General features: G+C 37.9%; 1 protein-coding gene across 1 annotated transcript in view; it reads left to right on the forward strand.

Moving 5' to 3' along the window:
• gga1 (golgi-associated, gamma adaptin ear containing, ARF binding protein 1) overlaps nt 1-21,843 on the forward strand; it is a 53,276-nt gene that overhangs the window by 20,159 nt on the left and 11,274 nt on the right. The window contains exons 9-13 of the mRNA XM_081380272.1: nt 14,547-14,684; nt 14,828-14,909; nt 15,020-15,130; nt 16,488-16,625; nt 19,646-19,707. Of these exons, the coding sequence (XP_081236398.1) occupies nt 14,547-14,684; nt 14,828-14,909; nt 15,020-15,130; nt 16,488-16,625; nt 19,646-19,707 (531 nt within the window). The remainder of the gene's footprint in view (nt 1-14,546; nt 14,685-14,827; nt 14,910-15,019; nt 15,131-16,487; nt 16,626-19,645; nt 19,708-21,843) is intronic.

The raw sequence follows: 21,843 nt of genomic DNA on the forward strand, positions 1-21,843 counted from the left end.
AGATCTATAAACTTTTATTTCTTAAGAATATTAAACATTGAAAACGGAAAAACATTTTAAATATCCACAAAAAATGAACAAAACAACCAAAAACAATAAAAGCAATGGACTCTCAGTGTCTGTTAACAAAAAAAATTCACTTGAATAAATACCAAAAACAATAAATAAAATGGATGTAAACAAAATTGCACTTCAAAAAATATTGAACATTAGGCTCAGACATAAATAGTGATACATTCCATAACAGGCAAAACTGCCGGTTAGGACCTTTATAAACAAATAAAAAAAAAGCCTCAACAGGCCATATCACACCATTTTGCACTGTCCTCCTGTTACTTTGTCGACTAAACAAACGCCCGAGTGATTGTGTACTGTCGGGAAGACGGAGACGCGCTTTATTGCGTGTATATGCTACGCACTGAAAATACTTGGTTAGGATTAGGGGTGAGGAGTGCGTGCGTATTACACGCCATAAAGTGCGTATCATATGCACGCAAAAACTATTTTTGGCATATAAATGGCACGAGAAATAACATTCGTTGTATAGATACGCATTTTCATGAGATCGGGCTCGCTGTCACGTTTGGCTTTGAAACCAATTCCATCTTTTTCTTTTTTTTTCCCTCCAACTCACAACTAGCGTCTTTTCTCTCTCCCGGCAGTCGCCGCAAGCAGTCCTGCCGGCGCTTTCCCATACAAAGACCATGTGACTGACAAGCGCCGCCTCCTCACACAAAGACCATGCAACCTCTATGCATGCAACTGACAAGAGGGTTCACTGTATCTATACGCTAAGGAACCGAGAGTGGTCATCCAGTCTATTTGGTAGAGAGAGAGAGAGAGACGAGGAAAACAAACAAGCATGCAAATGGAATTATCGCGGCCGGAAAAATTATCGAGCTCATTTTTTTTATCGTGAGATTAATTGATTTATTGACTATCACAACAGGCCTAGCTCCGCTGCTTTCTTCGACCTTCTCTGTCTCTGCTCCTGCGCTGTGCTCACTCAGTGTCAGTGTGAGGGGGGAGTGGCCAGCGTCTAGAGCGGCAAAAGCCAATGTGTGCTTCTTTTACCGATATATTTAACAATATCTTTTGCATTTCTAATCCAAAAAACGCCAAACTTGGCACTGCAGTTACTCGTGCCCGTAGCAAGACACCTGTCAAGTTTGAAATCCATCGGACTAATGGTTCGAGAGATATGCGAATAACAGACACACACACAGACAGACAGAAAGACGTTCCTGTAATTTATAGATAGATGTAATTTTCAGAAGTAAACAGCGTAGCTGACTTACAGATTCAGTTAACATCCACAAATGAATAACCGCAACGATTTAGGGAGCAGGCTACACAGTGAACTCCGAAAAAACGCTATGCTTGAGCAAACAGTTTGTGAATAGGCTACTACAAATGATGGCCTTGAATAAAATACAATATTCAGAAGTAAACCGTGTAGCTGACTTAATGTTTAGCTGACAGAGTGTTTTTCAGAATGTTTATTTTTAAACCACAACCTTCTAAGCGCTTCTTTTACCGATATATTTAATGATATCTTTTGCATTTCTAATCCAAACAACGTCAAACTTGGCACTGCACTTACTCGTGCCCATAGCCTGACAGACGTTTCTGTAATTTATAGATAGATATAACTCGCGCTACATATTAAGTAATTTTGCCTCAGATACAGGATTATACATTCCCTTTAACAACCAGGTTGTTCATTACCACGGCAACCGCTTGCGTGTTATGCTGAATGCGATTTTTGTGTTTAAAAAGTAACTGCATAAGAGATGGAAAAATGCAGATAACTATACAATATTTAAGGTTATTTCTATTCGTTACGATATTGATATATGAACTGTTGTTGACAAAAGCTTCATGCTTTCCCCGTTGCGAACGTGCACTCCTCTAAACTGTAGCCTACGGGTGCTGCACTGCTCAAGTTGACTGCTTCGCCTTTTTTTCCGAAAATATCACGTTAACAACAACCCTTTAGAAAACGTAATTCCTTTGTGGATCCTCTTGATCTGCTTTCTCCATGTTTCTTTGACAAATCTCAGTGTCTCAGTCTCACGCACGCTGCACGTGAGTTAACCACGCCCACGTATTTACATGTCGCGGTATACACGTAATAAAAAAATCTGTTACGGTTGACATTTTACGGTTAACGATATATACCATCATACCGCCCAGCCCTAGTTTACAGTGTCAGTTTATTTGTCAAGTAAGTTTTATTGGAAGACAATTAAGAATGTTTTACAATCCTACAGATGTCTCTTTACCAATAATAATAAAAAAATAAAAAATACAATAATACAAAAAAGTAAAAAAAAAAAAAATAAATAAATAAACCAACCCATACCCGACCTGTTTACATTGACTTGAAAAGGTATGATGAAGGAATGTTAAAACATTAAATTAGCAAAGATACATTAATCCACAAGGTTTCCATCTAGATAACAGCTAAAAGGGTGCCATATTTTATCAAACTGCTCATATTTTCCCTTCAAACAGTATCTGATTTGTTCCAAATGTAAAGTCGAAGACAACACTCCAAGCCATAACTTGACAGTAGGAACCTCTTTTTTCTTCCAGAACAACAGGAGTAACTTCTTGGCCGTATTTAAACTAGATGCAAGCAATTTGTGCTGTGTTCCTGACAATGGATGCATATGTTCAGAGAGTCCCAGAATGATGAGTGCCGGGTCTGGCTGCATTTGCACCTTAAAATTTTCTGAAAGCACATCAAAAATTCCATTCCAATAACTCTGAATCTTGGAGCAAAAAGCAAAACTATGGGACAAATCAGCATCTACTGAACTACATTTGTCACAAAGAGGCGAAACACTTTGAAAAATTCTATGCAGTTTCTTTTTTGAATAGTGCAATCTGTGAATGACCTTAAAGGGGAAATGAAACAGTCAATCAAGTTTACATGATTTACAAGATGGATTTCCACTATAATCAACAATTATATAAGAAACATGACAAATGTAAACATATAAAAGAAAAAAAAGAAAAACCGTTATATCTTTCACGGCCAGGGCGCCACCATTGTGCAGTATTCTAACATGTGACATCACGGGGTTGGTTGGCTTTAATAAACCTGGCTGAATGTAGGAATATCCCGACATCAAACTGTCTACACCACGGAGTTTTGACCGCTAACAACTAACGACGTCTAACGTTATATGTTATATACAGCAGATGGACTCTGACACGGTGGGCATCGCATTACAACAGCCACACTGAAACCAGGTAGCGAACCCGCCAACCTGCTCTTCGTCCCAAACCACCACCGGCTGTTCGACATAACAACGTAACTTACCACTGCTCGGTTCCCACGCCGTATCGGCTCAAATGCATATATTAATACATGCTAACTTACATGGTGTTGACAAGAGACAGGAATATGATGGCAGACATCGCGAACAATGTTTCCATGTGCAGTTTGTTAACATATAACGTTAGACGTCGTCTTTTTGTCTGGTACTAATAAACTTCACTAAAGTTAGCTAAACACTAAGTTAGTGTTAGCTAGTTCATGCTTACAGCTGTTAGCTAATAATGACTGTACCTAACGTTAGTTGTTCGCGGTCAAAACTCCGTGGTGTAGACAGTTTGATGTCGGGATATTCCTACATTCAGCCAGGTTTATTAAAGCCAACCAACCCCGTGACATCACATGTTAGAATACTGCACAATGGTGGCGCCCTGGCCGCGAAAGATATAACGGTTTTTCTTTTTTTTTCTTTTATATGTTTACATTTGTCATGTTTCTTATATAATTGTTGATTATAGTGGAAATCCATCTTGTAAATCATGTAAACTTGACTGACTGCTTCATTTCCCCTTTAAACTGAATAAGGCAATGTCTGGAACTGATAGAATGTTCATTAATATCTTTTAAACTCTTCAGCCAAGTTTCCTCAGAAATTTCTACTCCTAGTTCTTTCTCCCAGTCCTCCTTAAGAAATTTTGTAGAGGGAGGATTAAAGGATTCCAGCAAGTTATATATAATTGATAATGCCTTTTTACTTCCTTGACACTGATCAAGACATTTATCAATGATTGAGGGTGATGTAGTGTCTAGGGATGTCCCGATACCACTTTTTCACTTCCGATACTGATACCGATACCGCAGCTTTGGCTATTTGCCGATACCGATATCAATCCGATATTTTTATTTTTTTTCTTGAACTAATACTACTACTAATACAATATATGGAAGTACTTTGCTCAATTAACCACATAAAAACATCTCACTCAAATGGAGAAAAAAACTTCTCCAGAGTCCAGTGTATAGTCCACAACAACAGCTGATAATGAAAGACTGCCACCCTTTATTCAAGATATGAGACATGTTTGGTAATTGTACCTGAATGAATTTAAAATTATTTTGCTATATTTCAGATCAATATATTTGTTTCCTTAAAATTTTAATTAACTTTAACGTTATTCTCATCTGAATTATAAATAATTTATTTCTGTATAAAATAATACTACCATTAAAATCACATTTGATTTTCTTTTCAATGTAGAATGTGTAACTTCAAAATAAACAGATTAGTGCTCTGTTTCGGGACAAGAAATGAAAATCTATGCAATATGATGAATGTCCAAAAGATGAGATGATTTTTGCTTTTAAACAGCGCGCGCGCGCGTGTGTGTGTGTGATTTTGGTTGGGTGACAGTTGTAGGTTACAGTTTGACAAGAGTTTACAGTTTGACAAAAGCACAATGTTATGTTTTACACAAATATAAGTAGGCTAAACACTTTTTGCAGGTTTAATGATGTCCTGTATGAACAAAATTACGGAGTATGTTTTTATGTTTCCACTGTTTGATCGCGCCCGTGCCTCTCTCTCTTGACATCGCAGCCTGTTCATTTTGCTGCGTTCAAACCAAACGCGAACAGAGCGTCAAATTTGCGTCTATCGCGTCTAGTTCGATGCTTGAACAGTTTGAATCCATTCGCGCGTCCAAAGCGAATAGGATGCGCCGCGCGAGAGTTTGAAGCGAAATAGACGCGCGTTCAGAGCTAAGGCGGGGCTACAGATTAGGTGTCCCTAAAGTACCCGCATATGTCTATGCACGTATCTAACAGTAGTTCTGCATAACATTAATTAATGTGCACGCGAGTTTTATTTATTTTTATACCGTGTATTCTCTGTGTAAATCCATGCACCAAACCGTGACGGACGTTCAATATACGAATAGACAACATGTAGCGTTCCACCCTATAGGTATCGGATTAGGTATCGGATATTTTTTTTTTTCCCTCCGATATCCGATCTAGCGTTCTGGGCCAGTATCGGCACGATACCGATGCCGTGGATCGGATCGGGACATCCCTAGTAGTGTCTAATGAAGGTGTATGAGCACGTATATAGTTCCTAATCTGCAGAAATCTAAAAAAATGACTGTGGAAGTTTAAATTTCTGTTGCAGTTGACTAAAGGATGCTAGAACCCCATCAAAGAAAAGATCTCCTATAGTACGTATACCCAGTTCTTCCCATTGCATAAAGGTCCCATCTAATCTTGATGGTGTAAATGATGGATTCTTAGTAATAGGAGTTAGAAATGAAAGGGACTTTATCTTGAAATGTTCTTTTATCTGTTTCCAGATCCGGCATGTACTCCTTATTATGATATTACTATTAAAGATAGAATGATTCAGAGTTACAGGAGAGAGAATCACCGCTCTCGGATTGTAGGGATAACACTGATCACAAATTATTTGGAGCCAAACTGGACGAACACTATTATCATCCAACCACATTGAAATTTGTCTGATGTGAGAAGCCCAGTAATAAAGACGAAATTCTGGGAGTGCCAGACCTCCCTCTTGTTTAGGTTTACAGAGATGTGCCTTCTTAACTCTGTGATTTTTGTATCCCCACAAAAAAGGAAGAATAATCGAATCCAACTGCCTAAAGAAAGATTTAGGTAAAAAGATGGGAACATTCTGGAAAAGATATAATATCTGTGGTAAAAATATAATTTTAATTGCAATTATTCTGCCGTACAGAGAAATCGGAAGTGCTCTCCAAAATTGAATATTCGCTTGCAATTTGGAAATTAAAGGGGTAAAGTTGGCCTTTAAAAGTGAAGAATATTTAATGGTAACAACAATTCCAAGATAAGTAAATCTTTCCATTGAAACTTTAAATGGAGAAGATTGTATCGCAGACAAATCTATTAGTCCGATAGGCATAAGCTCACTTTTATTTAAATTAACTTTAAAGCCCGAAAAAATCCCAAAAACATTTATAGTGTCCAGAATAACCGGCAGACTCAAATGGGGATTGGTAATATATAGAAGAATATCATCTGCATATAAAGATATTTTATTGGCTGCATTTAAGGTGTTAAAGCCATGAATAGAAGGGTCAGAACGAATGGATTGAGCGAGAGGCTCCACGGTCAATGCAAATAAGAGTGGAGAAAGGGGACAACCTTGCCTTGTCCCTCTGTGAAGATTAAAGGGGCCAGACAAAGTATTATTGGTTAATACCTGTGCTGTAGGACTTTTATACAAAATCTTAATCCAATCTATAAATTTATCACCCATATCAAATTTTCTTAACACTGCGAAAAGATAGTGCCATTCCACTCGGTCGAATGCCTTTTCAGCATTGAGAGAGATTATTACCAGATTGTCTTGAATAGCTTTGGAGTGGTGCATTATATTTAAAAGGCGCCTAGTATTTTGTGAGACATTTCTGCCTGGAATAAATCCGTTCTGATCGGGATGAATTAGACCACTAATTAATCTACCAAGTCTATTTGCGAGTGTTTTTGACAGTATCTTCTGATCAACATTAAGAAGAGAAATCGGTATGTATCCTTCGACCTCCTCTGAATTTTTACCTTTTTTGGGAATAACAGTTATGATTGCTTCATTGAATCTTGGTGGCAGTCCATTCACTGATGCCTCCTCAAATGTTCTGAGCAGGTAGGGGGAGAGGGTGTCGCTAAATTCTTTATATAATTCAGAGGGCAAGCCATCCGGGCCTGGAGTTTTACCATTCTTTAAGGAGTTTATTGTGCCTTTTAACTCTCCTAAAGATATATCCTTATTAAGGGAATCACGCTCATCCTCAGTAAGAGAGGGAAGGTTACAATTATTTAGAAACTTATCCATAGCTTCTGGATAAGTCTGTACAAGGGTCTGAGGAATATAAAGTTGAATAGAATTCCTTAAAGCAATTGTTTATATCCTTAGATGAAACACATTGTTACTCCATGCTTTGTCTTGATCTTATGAATTGTCTTGTCACTTTCTAATTTACGTAACTGCCTCGCAAAAAATTTATGTGGCTTTTCCCCGAATTCAAAATATTTCTGTTTAATGAAGAGGAATGATTTACTTATCTGAAACAATTTTATTGTACTCATATCTTAACTGTAGAATTTTATTGTAAGTTTTTAATGAGGGAGTTTGTGCATTTTCCTTATCTAATTGATGAATTTTTTTCCCTAACTCTAAAAGTTTTGCTTTATGCAGTTTATTTCTGGACCCCTGATACGATATAACACATCCTCTTAAAAAGGCTTTCAGTGTTTCCCAAAGTAATCCTGGTGAAACTTCGGGGGTGTAATTTTTCTCAAAAAATATTTCCAATTGTGTAAGCATGAAATCGTGAAATTTAGGATCATCAACAAGTCGAGGATCCATTCTCCACACAGGACGTGAAGGTGTTAGATTATTAAGGAGAATTTCAAATGTGTTAGGAGCATGATCTGAAATTACTATATCATGGATCTTATTATTTAAGACATTAGAAATTAATTTGTTTTCCACTAGAAAATAATCAATGCGTGTGTATACATTATGAACTTGTGAGTGAAAGGTATAATCTCTCTCAATGGGGTGAAAAAGTCTCCATATATCCACTAAGTTAGAGTTATTAATAAATGCATTTAAAAAGTTTCTTGAATTAGAGTGAGGGGCTCTTTTAGATGATGATCTGTCCAAGTACACATCTAGGACACAATTAAAGTCCCCCTCTATGATGAGATTAGTTTGAGACATATTTGGGATAAGAGCCAACACTTTCTTAAAAAAATCTGGATCGTCATAGTTTGGGGTGTAGACATTCACTAAAGTAATAGGAAAGGAATACAACTCACCAGACAAGATAATGTACCGAACAGAGAAATTGGACTGATATACATTTCCTATCCATCTGCATTTCAACTTATCCTTGGAATCCGGTTTTAAGTGCGTTTCCTGCAAAAATATTACATCCGCAGAGAGTGATTTCAAGTGTGATAGTACCTTACTTGTTTTAACAGGGTGATTTAGACCTTTCACAGTCCAGGAAGCAAAAACAAGCCCTTGTTTGTTACCTGATGTTACAGCATTACTCTGCATCATTAGGTAGGCTACCTAATATATCGTTATCACCACACATTTTAACGCTTTGAAGTACTATCTTAAACAGGTCCCCACCCCGCCCACCCACCAACTTAAATAACAACCCCGTCATCTAAACCGACAATTAGAACCAACGGCGCGAGACAAGGTAAATTGAAAATTAACAAATTAGTATCAGAACAGAAATGAGTGTTAATTACTTCTAGAAAACACCTAACATAAACTTCTTATTCGTTGACCTTCAAGCAATAATCAACACAGCTCCACAATAGAGAATTTCAGAAGAACATCTCAGAACAAAGAAAATTCAAAGGAAAGGAAGGAGATAGCATGAAATGAAAGATGGAGCAAACATTTAATAAAATAAAACCTTATAAAGGTACAAAAAATTATTCTGTTTTCAAACAGCGATGTAATGAAACATTGACAATTTAAGTTTGAATGGAGTAAAGCCTCTGTTAAGGCTATTAAGGAAATGTAATTTTGCCAAAAGAAGAACTTAATTCTTAAATTCTTAAATTGTTCATTTTTAATTAGCCAACTTCAGTGTGATATGTTACCATATTATCATGCTTAACACTGAGAATTTGAATAATTGTAATGTGATCAGATGCAGATATCTAAATCAAAGAATATGGGCGGTTTGCGGGTGGATTTTTTTATTTTTAACAGTGGATTTGGGTGACTCAAAGTGCACCAGATTAATGAATTTATCTTTAAAATGTACAAAAAATTCTTGCCCCCGGACCCCCCTAGAGGTACCAACCTCCACCCACAAAAATAATGCCGAAAACACATTAGGCTATATGATGATCTATGAAAAATAATATTTAATTACCTTATTATTAAAATACATTATTAGGATTTTACCACCTCCGCCTCATTTTGAGCCAGGAAAAACCCTGTATACTTAAGTTTTGATGCGCTTGACCAATGCCCACTAGAAAGTTTTATCCTTGTTCAGTGTCTACGCTATTTCTCTCCGGAAGTTATCAACGATAAAAATGTCTTTGTATTCTTTTAAACTAGAGTTGTAGGTATCATTCAATCCCCTCACTCAAGCACTCATCAATGCAGGTGTCTAATGTTGTTGCTGTCTCCAGTAGTTTGTTGTTCTTCGGCCTTATTGGTTTCTTTTTTGACTATGAAACAATAGGCCTGGGCAGTGTTGCTACCTTGTAAACTAACTAATTAGTGCAAAAAAACTCAAGGCACATACACTACCGGTCAAAAGTTTTAGATCGGTAAGATTTTTAATGTTTCTTCTGCTCACCAAGTATCTTCTGTAAGTATTGTTGGATTACATTTTTATTAAATGTTTAATTTAGTTTTTCCACTGCAATAGTATATAAACTGATAAAGTTTAGTAGACTGATTTCAGATGATTATGGAGTCTCCAGCAAAGAGTCTCCGTTCCTGCCAGACCTGTTTTCTCTATTGTGTTTTAAATGAATCAGATCACTTGATTCTCACCTTTCGGAGCCCAGACGTTGAATCGTTAGGTTGATTGACTTTCACCTTTTGTCTTAAATGGCACTGGGATGGCTCTTGGAATTGGAGTTCCTGGCCAGTATCAGCATGTGAATAGTTATGCTGATTCAATTGGACTCAGAGTAGGGTGTGTTCCTACTTCATTTGCATGCTTTGTTCAGAGTCTCCACCTCTATGTAATCCCTCCCCCTTGGAATGTATATAACTACAATGCATACTGTATTAGACAGATCATGTTGGAAGTTTCTACAGCCGCGTACAGAGGAGTTCTCAATAAAGAATAACTTCCGTTGAACGCGATCCCAACTGTCTCCTGGTCTCTGCTTTGAAGAAAGAAAAACTTTACAACAGATGGTGCCTTGTGACCCGGATGGAGAAAAAGGAAACTCAAAGAACTGCATCTTGAAACTTCAAGCTCAAAGATCTCAACGAAGCTGACTGAGTTCCAGACTGAATCTTCTGAATCCAGATTGAAAACTTCAAGCTCCAAAAAGATCTCAAAGACTGATTTTTTTCCAGACGGAATCTTTCTCTACAAATGAAAGACTCGGTGAGTTTCACTCCATTAAAAGAACCAATGCAGACCAGTACAAATGTTTTCCTCTGCGCCGTTCAGAGAAGAAGTTAACAAACAGCTGTAGAGTTTGGTTAACTAAAGATAAGCCTCTAAAAAAGTTTTTCTTTTAGAGATGAAATTTACCCCCTGTTGTTGGCAGGGAAGATTAACAGTTACATGTTAATATTGTGTGTATGCTCTTGCTAGAGAAGACCTATCTGTAAGCTAGAGAATTAGCTTTAGAATTAGATTTAGCTTCTTGTGCTAATAAGATTGTACCCTATGTTTGCAAGACAGTAGAGAGAAGTTTTTTTAGTGTTTGTTTGTGGTAACAAAAAAATTCACAAAATGTTTAGGAAAAGTACTAGACAGATTACACCTTTTTGGACAGATAGTGAATTCAAGTCTTTGTTATCAGAGCACATGGACTCCATCGTGACTAAGCCAGTCAGATTGAATTTAACCAAGAAATTTGGCATTGATCCAGAGAAAGTGTGGTCAATTGAAGATTGCAAGAAAGTGTTGAGTGCATGTATCAGGAAGAAAAATCTGAAAGGCATCATCGGTTGTCACCGAGAATTTAGCTTATCCATTGCACAAGAACAAGCGCAGTGTATTGCTAAGTTGAAAGAACAGATCAAACAATTGCAGACTCAGGTGTCCTGTCTCAAGACAAACGTGGGCCATAACAAAGCCTCAACCAAATGTGATTTAGAAGACCAACAGTCAGAGGAAAGCTATCCTGATTTACAGTCTTTTGATAGTATAGAGGACAATGTCAATACAGATGTAAATGCAGTTGAAGTGTGCGTAGCTAGACAAAAGCCTCAGGGAAAAGGTGTTGATACAGTTCCATTTGCAACCCCCATATTGCAGCCACAAGCAATCAAAACATCTTTAGGTCCTAAAGAGATTGAGAGAATTGCTGAAAGTTTGCCATCAGTGCAAAGAAATTTTTCTGAGTTTAGAAGAGCATTGATCAGCAAAATGCGGCTCTATGATATGACTCTAGCTGAAGTCACCCAGCTAATATCACAGATCTTGACTGAGTCAGAATTCAATGATTTTGAAAGTGCTGTAAATAATTCTGAACTGCAACAGGCCAGTAAAGATGAATTGAGAGAGGAAGTTGTTAAAGTGTTAAAAAACATTGTTGGACCGAAGGTGGACTGGTCAAAGCTCACTAATTGTGTACAGAAGGAGGATGAAACTGTTTGTGAGTACACAGAAAGATTTTGCCAGACCGCTGCCGCTTACAGCGGAATTGCCGACACTTCAGAGAAAGTGTTAGGTCATAATGGTCCTCTAGTTCGTGCATGGTCCGATGGTCTTTTGTCAGAACATAGAAATGCATTGCCTTTCTTAGATCTTACATGGTCAAATAGAACCCTGCAAGACAACTTGGACAGTTTAGCTATTTGGGAAAGAGACTTTGATGTCAAGGCAAGAGTAAAAATTGCAGCAGCATCCTTTAAGGTTAACTCAGAGAAGCCAAAGAAACGCAAAAGTCCTAGAGAAGCCAGTTGTTCTTACTGTGGCAAGCACGGACATTTTGGAAAAGAATGTCGAAAAAATAAAAATAACTTAAGACAAGTTAACAATGTTATGCAGCTCTTGCTACATTTGTTTGCTACTTTGAAGCAACCCCTCCCCTCGTCACTGGACTCGTGGGTAAGCTTTTTGAGGTGTTAACAATTTGGGCTGTGATTGCTTAATCTCCCCAGTAACTTACAACAAAGATGAAAGACTTATTTTTTTTTGTTTAATAGAACAAAAGGAAAGTGACTGTCACAGCCTTTGTTTGGGGGACATTCAGAAAACTCACAGCCATAAATGTTACACTGCAGAACACTACAATCAGACCTCCATGCTCTATATGATGTCTATTAAGACTGATGTTTCACTGGAGAATGAAAATGTGCCAATTTTCTCACACACTGTACAGTGTGTGCACAACACAGGGACAGAATAGGACACGGTTCAGTGAGGGCCCTGGAAAGAACTGACGCAACAGGCGTCGGGGGCCAATCCAGGGTGAAGACACTACCTCATAGGCCTTTCCTCATTTAGTCCATCCTTACCTCACTGGTCCATAGGTGTCAAATCAATTAAGAAATAGGGAAAGAATGAAACGACAACAGTACACTCTGAAAACGAGAGAACCATTGTGTTTAAACTGCTACAACCGTAGTGTTTTGAAGAAATACTGCTCTCTGTTTTTCTGTTTTCTGTCTTACAGTGTGCAGATAAAACTTGATGGCTTTTTCAAGATCCATATGCAGCGACCGTCTCATCTGCGTATGAAGCCCCAACCTCAAGAAGACAACCAGACCCACTGCTGAACGAACTATCACAAAAGAAAATGAAAAATACACAACGCAGAAAATTCACGGACCCTAAATTGCATGTTTGTTTCTGTGTCAGCATGCAATTACAGATGAACAACACAGAGCAAGTTATATGTGCCTGTAACTTACACCAGTTACAAGAATGAACTTTATGTGTCTAAATTTGTATTTTATGTGAGAGTTTTTAAGAACTCTCAAAGGGGGAAGTGTTGGATTACATTTTTATTAAATGTTTAATTTAGTTTTTCCACTGCAATAGTATATAAACTGATAAAGTTTAGTAGACTGATTTCAGATGATTATGGAGTCTCCAGCAAAGAGTCTCCGTTCCTGCCAGACCTGTTTTCTCTATTGTGTTTTAAATGAATCAGATCACTTGATTCTCACCTTTCGGAGCCCAGACGTTGAATCGTTAGGTTGATTGACTTTCACCTTTTGTCTTAAATGGCACTGGGATGGCTCTTGGAATTGGAGTTCCTGGCCAGTATCAGCATGTGAATAGTTATGCTGATTCAATTGGACTCAGAGTAGGGTGTGTTCCTACTTCATTTGCATGCTTTGTTCAGAGTCTCCACCTCTATGTAATCCCTCCCCCTTGGAATGTATATAACTACAATGCATACTGTATTAGACAGATCATGTTGGAAGTTTCTACAGCCGCGTACAGAGGAGTTCTCAATAAAGAATAACTTCCGTTGAATGCGATCCCGACTGTCTCCTGGTCTCTGCTTTGAAGAAAGAAAAACTTTACAACAGTATCTTCTGCAGTAAAGTGTAATTTATTTCTGTGATCAAAGCTGAATTTTCAGCATCATTACTCCAGTCTTCAGCGTCACATGATCCTTCAGAAATCACTCTAATATGATAATTTGATGCTCAAGAAACATTTATGGTTATCAATGTTGAAAACAGTTTTTTACATTTTTATTTCATGATGCTATGATGAATAGAAAGTTCAAAAGAACAGCATTTATCTGAAATCTAAAGCTGTTTTAATATCAAACACTACCCTTCAAAAGTTTGATTTAAAAGTAAATCAATACTTTTATTCATCAAGGATGAGTTAAACTGATCAAAAGTTACAGTAAAGACATTTATAATGTTAGAAAATATTCTATTTTAAATAAATGCTGTTCTTTTGAACTTTCTATTCATCAAATAATTTTGAAAATAAATTGTACACAACTGTTTTCAACATTGAAAATAATAATGAATGTTTTTTGAGCATCAAATCATCATATTAGAATGATTTCTGAAGGATCATGTGACACTGAAGACTGGAGTAATGATGCTGAAAATTCAGCTTTCATCTGAGGAACAAATTACATTTTAAAATATATTAAAATAAAAAACAGTCATTTTAAATTGTCATATTTCACAATAATACAGTCTTTTTAAATTGTTTTTTTTTTATCAAATAAATACAGCCTTCTATTAAAAACATTAAAATCTTACCGATCTAAAACTTTTGACCAGTAGTGTATGTTAGCTGAGCGTACAGAGTATGCACGTTTAGACATCTGACTGCGCACACTAGGCTGATGATGAAATCTGAGTCACGCGCACTTTACGCTTACCCTAGCATATGCATAAAAACTTTTGAGTATACTTAAAAGTATACTTTTGATAATTGGATTTTTTTTTTTTTTATGTTGAAAGAGTGTGTCTGTAGTTGCTGTTTTTTTATTGCACAGTACCTTTTTTGTGAGCTTTTTGCATGAGCTCTGAGGATCTGCTGTGTAATGCATACAGTGTGTTTTTCAGGATCAGAAGCGTATGGAGAAGGTGTCGAAAAGGGTGAATGCTATTCAGGAGGTAAAGGAGAGTGTTGGGCTTCTCTCACAACTACTGGGAGATTACAGCAAAGAGAGCAGCTCACAAAGCAATGAGGAGCTCATTAAGGTCAGTAACACACATGTCAGCAAAACAGCCTGTCATACCCCTTAAATGGCAGTGGTGGACTTATCAGAGCAGCGAAGACATTTTTTTATTGAGAATTTATCTGTATTAAATAATTCTGTATGGTCTTTGTTGTGTCGTTGTAGGATCTGTACCAACGCTGTGAGAAAATGAGACCCACTCTGTTCAGACTGGCCAGTGATACTGAGGACAACGATGAAGCTCTCGGTGAGGCGTACAGGTCGAAGGGCAAAATAAAAAATTTCACAAATAGAGCCTATGAGTTGATGAACAGAGTAAATTTCTGACATTGTCTTTGTTTATGTGTTTGTCTGCAGCTGAGATCTTACAGGCGAATGACAGCTTAACGCAGGTGATCAATCTGTACAGGCAGCTAGTGAAAGGGGAAGAGGTGAATGGAGACACCATCAATACAGCCAGACTCACAGGTACAGCACTGACACCAGCCATGAGCTCAGTGATGTCTAAAGATTTTAAAGGTGCTCTAAGTGATGTTGGGTGACGTCACTTCTTGTTGACGTTCAAAGTATTGTCAAACAAAACGGAGGCTAGCTAGACCCTCCCTCCTCCTCATCCGCGCACTAACCCCCCAAACCCCACCCCAAATCCTTCTTGTCGGTTATTGGCTGGAACAGTTTGTTATGTTTCGTGGTGCGGGTTAGCCCAGTTTGTTTTTCTTGCCGTTTGTGGAGCCTGGGGTGTCTACAGAGACCGTGTTTTTTTTTACAGTGTGTTCGAGGGACAGGCAGCTAGCGGATGGTGAGGAGATGTTTGCTGTATGTGACAAAAAATGTTTTGGCCTAAAAAACACGAGACATCGCTTAGAGCACCTTTAAGCCTCATAGAAATAATCATAAATGATTGTTAAAGGGGTACTTAACCTCTGACAAAATGGGCTTTCAATAAAACTTGGCTGCCTATGCAGAAGAAAGGCAAAATATTGTTTTAAAATCTGTGCTACCTGACTAGAGAAAACAAAGAAAAAAGGCTGTTGTCTTCCTGTTTGCCTAATACATAGGAAAGCAACACGGTACTGGCATGTTGCCGTCCAAGGCCACATCCATTAGTTTGCTATGAATATGCTTGACTAGATTCAAATACTGCCTTTCTTTAGTAGGAAATATTTCTTAATAAACTTTGTCATAGAAGTGTCGACTTGTTTTGTTCACTGGTGCAAGAATTCAAAGAGTAAAGGTTTATGGGAGTGGGTTACTTTCGGTTTCCATTGATTCGGGTCCATTGTATATGGAGAGAACGCTGCAACGGAAAATCTGAAAAAAAAAAAAAATCTGTTTGTAGTCAACATTTCAAACTTGATGACTACGAACAGTGTTTTATGCCAAACAGAGGGGAAAAAAACTGAAAGAAACTGTCATTCTGTCAGTTCTGCCCAAAATGCCGTCGCATACAGATAAGAAAGCTGTTGCCATAGTGTTTCATTTTTACTATAATGCTGTTTAAAGAGCCAAAGTATGATATAATTTTCAATATGCTCTTACAATAAATCTTCTGTTAATAACCCTCTGTCGATCCGACTGTCTGCGGTAGGGGTTACAAAAATGCGAAAGTATAATCTGTTTTCACGAAGCCCTAGAGATGTCAAAAGTCTGCCGGATGACCCTTTTTCATTAACATCGGCAGTTACACTTTAATGGAGTGTCTCCGTTTGCTGTGAACCTTGTTCTATGGTTTTTAGAAATTATTGTGTAATTTAATGCCCACTAATGTGGGCATCATTTCCTATGTTTTTTCTAAAGTGTGATTGGATACTCTTGGTGTTCATAGGCAGCAGTACCGCTTTGTTGGACCTGACAGGACTGGACACATCCCTTTCAGCTCAGTCTTTCTCTGAATTTCCCTCTCAGACACCATCTTCACAGGAGCTGGGCTTCAGCCTTCTAGATGATGAGCTCATGTCCCTGGGTAAGACATCTGTGATGACATTTGTATTCTCTTGATATACTATGCCATGAATTCTCTTGATATTATATGGATTGTGAATTTAGGCATATGAAGGATTGCGTGAAAAGCGGGTGGACTTAACCCTAAAATGCATGACCCAACAAAAAAACTAAATGAAAAATGTCAAAATGACCTGTCCTGGATTCAGTGGTTTTCTTTTAAGAAAAGCCACCCTTTTTTGTTTTTATTGTCAGTGTTAGGAAATCCTTTAAAAATGTTTAGAAAGAGTACACATTAGGGCTGCACAATTTCTCAGAAAAATAATCACAGGTACAGCTGCCCCAATTACCTTATTGTGAAAAGTGTCGATTACAGTATTATATTTATATTTACTCCCATTGCATCCAAGGTTACTAATTACAATGTGTTTTTGCAGAGTTTTGCACTGTTTAGCACAGCTATGTCTGTTAAGTGCATGAACACTGTGGCCAATTAGAGATGTGCAAAAGAAACACTGCAGAGAGGAAACCCTCTCAAAACGATCTTTGTTCAGCACAAGCTCACTGACTGAGTTATACACTTTTGCAACTTTTCTCACAGGGTTTGAAATTAAACTTTTTACTTGATAGCACTGGTGCTATAGCACCCACCAAAAATTAAGGAGCACGCACCACAACTACAGTTTATATATACAGTATATTATAAACAGATTTCTTTTATTTAAAAACAACACCACATTTTTTTAGTGAAATGAAAACAGTAGTGATGCACTGATCATGATTTTTCATGGCCGATTCCAGATTTTTTTAAGAAGCAAATGGGCTGATTCTGATTCCGGTTGCCTGGTTTTTTTTTTTCTTTATTTAAGCATATTTATTTGTACTTTATTTGCTCTTTATACTTTGGGGCTGTTGAATGCTTGAATCTGATTGGTTTACAAGCGTTCTAAGGTGTGCAATTATTTTTAGGGAAACGCACGGTTTAAGTAGTTCCAGGCAGGTCTTGACCGCATTACAGTTCCATATCACTTCTCCAAATGATTTCTGTTATTTCAAAGGTCCTTACAGCTTACAACAGCAAAAGAACAAAAACCCACAATGACTTTATTATTTACGTTATTATGTACGGACAGCACATAATATCTTTCTCCTGATCTCTCTCCCTCTCAAACGCACACATACAGTACGGACACACTACAGAAACGGGTTGTCAGCTCTGCTCTGACGATTTTATCAGTAAAACAGTTTAACAACTTAAAAGCTACAAGACATTTTTCACTAGCGATGTAAAAACGGCTCTGTTCTTGGAGCAGATAAACTTACAGTTTTGCTATTAATAGAGACGCACACTGTTGAGAGATGCACAGACTTAGGTAATTCTTACACGCTTATCTGTCTCTCTCGCGCTCTAATAACTGCATTAGTCTTCTATCTGTGGCTGAAGCCTCCGTTAATAACTCTAAAATATAGTTTTGGAATTAGCAACGGAGGCTTGGGATTAGATGCGTAAAAAAATTGTCCTACACACAAGCGTTTTAAGGACAAAAACCTGACAAATGGCTTGAAATACATTATCTGAACAATGTTCTGAGGTGTTGTAATCGTCGTATAAGCTGAATAATTTACTCTGGGCCATTGAATTATTGAAAAATAATGCACACCTGAGGTGTAAGCATCGTGGCCGTATTACCACCTCTGGTGTGCATTATTTTTCTAATAATTCAACGGCCCATCGTCAATTATTCCTTACATAACAGGCCAAACTGGTCTTAAACAAAAAATATCTGTAGCCATTTGAAATGTTTTTCTTTAAGCATATTTAATTAATGTTTAGGCCCATTTACTCTATAACAGGCCCAACTGGTCTTAAACAAAAAAAAAATATCTGTAGGCATTTAATTATAGGATTTAAAGTAAAAACAGAATGGTCTGACTTTAGATTTGTTAAATTATGCTACATAAGTCATATCTGCACAAAACAAAAACAGCAGACGGACTGAAGGAAAATGCAAATTTACTCTCTGACAGTAGGTGGCACTTAAGGAACAGCAGTGATATAGCATTTCTTTGGGTACTGCTGTACAGAAATCAGTGCTGCGCTTATAAATCCTACTTTATACAGAGATAAGAGTAAAATAATCGGTTCCCTGCAGAGATACATTCATATAAACCCCCACCCCCAATTCAATATTTAGAGCACAAGCCCCAAAGGGGCAGAGGCTCTATTGTATTTCTAAGGATAATTAGGGCCCAAGCCATCTCAGAAAACAGGTTGCACCACAAGACTTATTTGCACTCACACAAATGCTTCCAAATATATTTTGAGGTTGCACATACTAAATGTAGGGAGCATATGTGACCAAAAAGGTCACAATTTCAAACCTTGTCTCATTATAACCAAGTATTGATACGATGTAAAAAAGTGATTCATTGTGCAGTTTAGTCAGGTTTACTGATTGTACGGGAGTTTTCGAGAGTGCAAAACTCAGTTAACTCACGCTGAAATTAAGCGATTAACAGCTTTAGCCATAAATAAAGAGAGCACTCTTTGCTTGTTTTCTTTACATAATCTATTCTCAATTTGAATTAAACAAAATGCAACTAGACCGGAATCAATGGAACGAAACAACACGGGTCTTGAGAAGTACCTCGAGAGCTGCAAAGTAAAAAAAAAAAATTTTAATTTCATAATTTTACTTTATTTCCCTCGATATTGTATTTGCGATTATTAATGTTGATTAAAGGAATTTGCATTGAAATATTTTTGTGGGGAGCAACTGCATGTCATATTCCAGTTCAAATCATTAAATGTATTTTATATTTAGTATGTAATGATCAACAAATGTATACCTGACTTTTGTTTGGGTGGCACTGGCTTTTGGGGGCTGTCTCAGGCCACTGGCCATTCATTCCTTAAAAGTAATTTTGTAAACTGAGCTTCAGTAGAAAGCTAATTCAGCAGAAACTTTGCACAGTAAACAGTAAGTGCAGTGACAAGACCATGTGTGGCATAACATGCTCATGTTTGTAACTCTGTTTCAGGCTTGACTGAAGTCAATTCACCTTCCCAATATGGAGATGCTATGACGTGGAATACTTTTCAGGTGGGCATGAATTGACTAATTTATCAAGATTTGTTTTCAAATTGTTGTTATAAGACGGTACACAAACAGTATGGAGTGCTATTCTATTAACAGTACCAGGAATTATTTATCTTACCTGCTGGTATTATTACATGTCAGTAATCTCTCATTGGTGGAACCCCCTTAACTGGCCTGTTTTAATCACGGTTTTAACCTTAAAGGCTAAATCTATGTAAGATTTTTGGATCAAAATATTCAAAAAACACTTGAACGATGTTATATATTTTGTCGATTTGTGTACTTACATTATCTCAAATGTTTCTAAGAATGCTTAAATTCAGAGAAATAAGCAGTTTTAACCAGGGCACGGATCGTCACCTATTAATGACATCATACCTGCATTACCCTGTGTTTTATTAGACAAGTGAGCAACTGGTTAGACATTTTCATCGACAGAAAATGAATTAATGTTATACGGCTCAACACAGTTAGTCTTTCTGTTTAAATCTCGTTTTCTTTACTGCGAGTACCATATTTACCATACCTAATATCGATCTAGCTCACTGCAGTGTGCAACAAGTGTCTCATATAGAAGCCACTGAGTGAACGCACAGAGTAGCATTATAACAACTTTCAACACACTCAAATATATCTAATATGATAAAACAGCGCTGTGTTACTCCACATACTCATGACCGGAAGAAGCGAAAGCGGCGTCTGCAGCATAACTAGATGTACCGCAGGGTGGTACAAAATATGACCGCCGCTCAGGCCTGCACTGGCTTTCCACAAAAATAAATGACGTGGAGCAATTTGGCTGTATTGCGTGTTTATGTATATACCTAAAAAAAGTAGTAGTATGTGCATGTCTGTGTGTATGTTTGTGTATGTGTGTGTCTGTGTGTGTCTGTGCGTGTATGTGTGCCTGCGTACATGTGTGCGCGTGTGTGTTTGTGTGTGTGTGTCTGTGCATGTGGATTTGTATGTGTGTGTATGGGTGTGTGTCTGTGCGTGTGGATGTCAGTGTGTGTGCATGCTTGCGTTTGTTTGTATTCCTGCATGTGTGTGTGTGTGTGTGTGACAGTATCATCCTAAACCAGCAACCCTTCGCTCAACACCACCATCTACAGGCCGATGAGTGTACAGTCACTAAATGTGCACGTAAATGAATTTATTTTATACCCCCCCCATGGATGAAATTCTACGAAACTTAGCATACCCCCAGAGGATGTCAAGTTAATCATACACATGAAATATGGTGCAGTTCTGAACATCTCAACTGAAGATAGGGGCGATTAAAGTAGAATAATATTGCATTTTAATTTTTTATGGGAGTGGCGTAAATCACAAATGAGTGATTATGGGCTAGGTTGATGTGGGCCCTTAAGACCAACATACCATAACAATTTCTTCATCCTCGGTGCCACGGTTCAGGTAGTTATGTAGGAAAAACTGCATTTTTGGGGTTTGGGGGGGCCCAGCTCGGGGGGGGGGAGTGGCCCCCGGGGACCAAACGAAATTTTTCCGTAAAAGTCTAGTGGGGCTACATGCCCACAAAATTTCATGTTCCCCGGTGTTTCGGTGTCCCTGGTATCGTTGACGGAAAATTCAGTAGGTTACGGAAAAAAAAAAAAAAAAAAAAACTTTGACAATCGATTATGGGCTAGGTTGATGTGGGCCCTTAAGACCAACATACCATAAAAAATTCGTCATCCTCGGTGCCACGGTTCAGGTAGTTATGTAGGAAAAACGGCATTTTTAGGGTTTGGGGGGCCCCAGCTCGGGGGGGGAGTGGCCCCCGGGGACCAAACGAAATTTTTCCGTAAAAGTCTAGTGGGGCTACATGCCCACCAAATTTCATGTTCCCCGGTGCTTCTGTGTCCCTGGTATCGTTGACGGAAAATTCAGTAGGTGACGAAAAAAAAAAAAAAAAAAACTTTGACAATCCCTATATGACCGCTTTCGCTAGCTATGCTAGCGGCGGTCATAATAAAAGCTCCATTGCTCTCGAGCCGTGGTTTGTGCTTGTCTTATTACTAATTGTTCCAGCGGCCTCATTCCGCTCAAACGGCTTTCGTAACGTTAATAAATCTTTAATGTATCCATGAATATGATTTCTGCCTGAGTTCCGTCGTATTCTCCACCGGCTGTAGAGGT

This window comes from Scardinius erythrophthalmus, assembly GCF_964197995.2.
Source record: "Scardinius erythrophthalmus genome assembly, chromosome: 12".
Lineage (NCBI taxonomy): Eukaryota > Metazoa > Chordata > Actinopteri > Cypriniformes > Leuciscidae > Scardinius > Scardinius erythrophthalmus.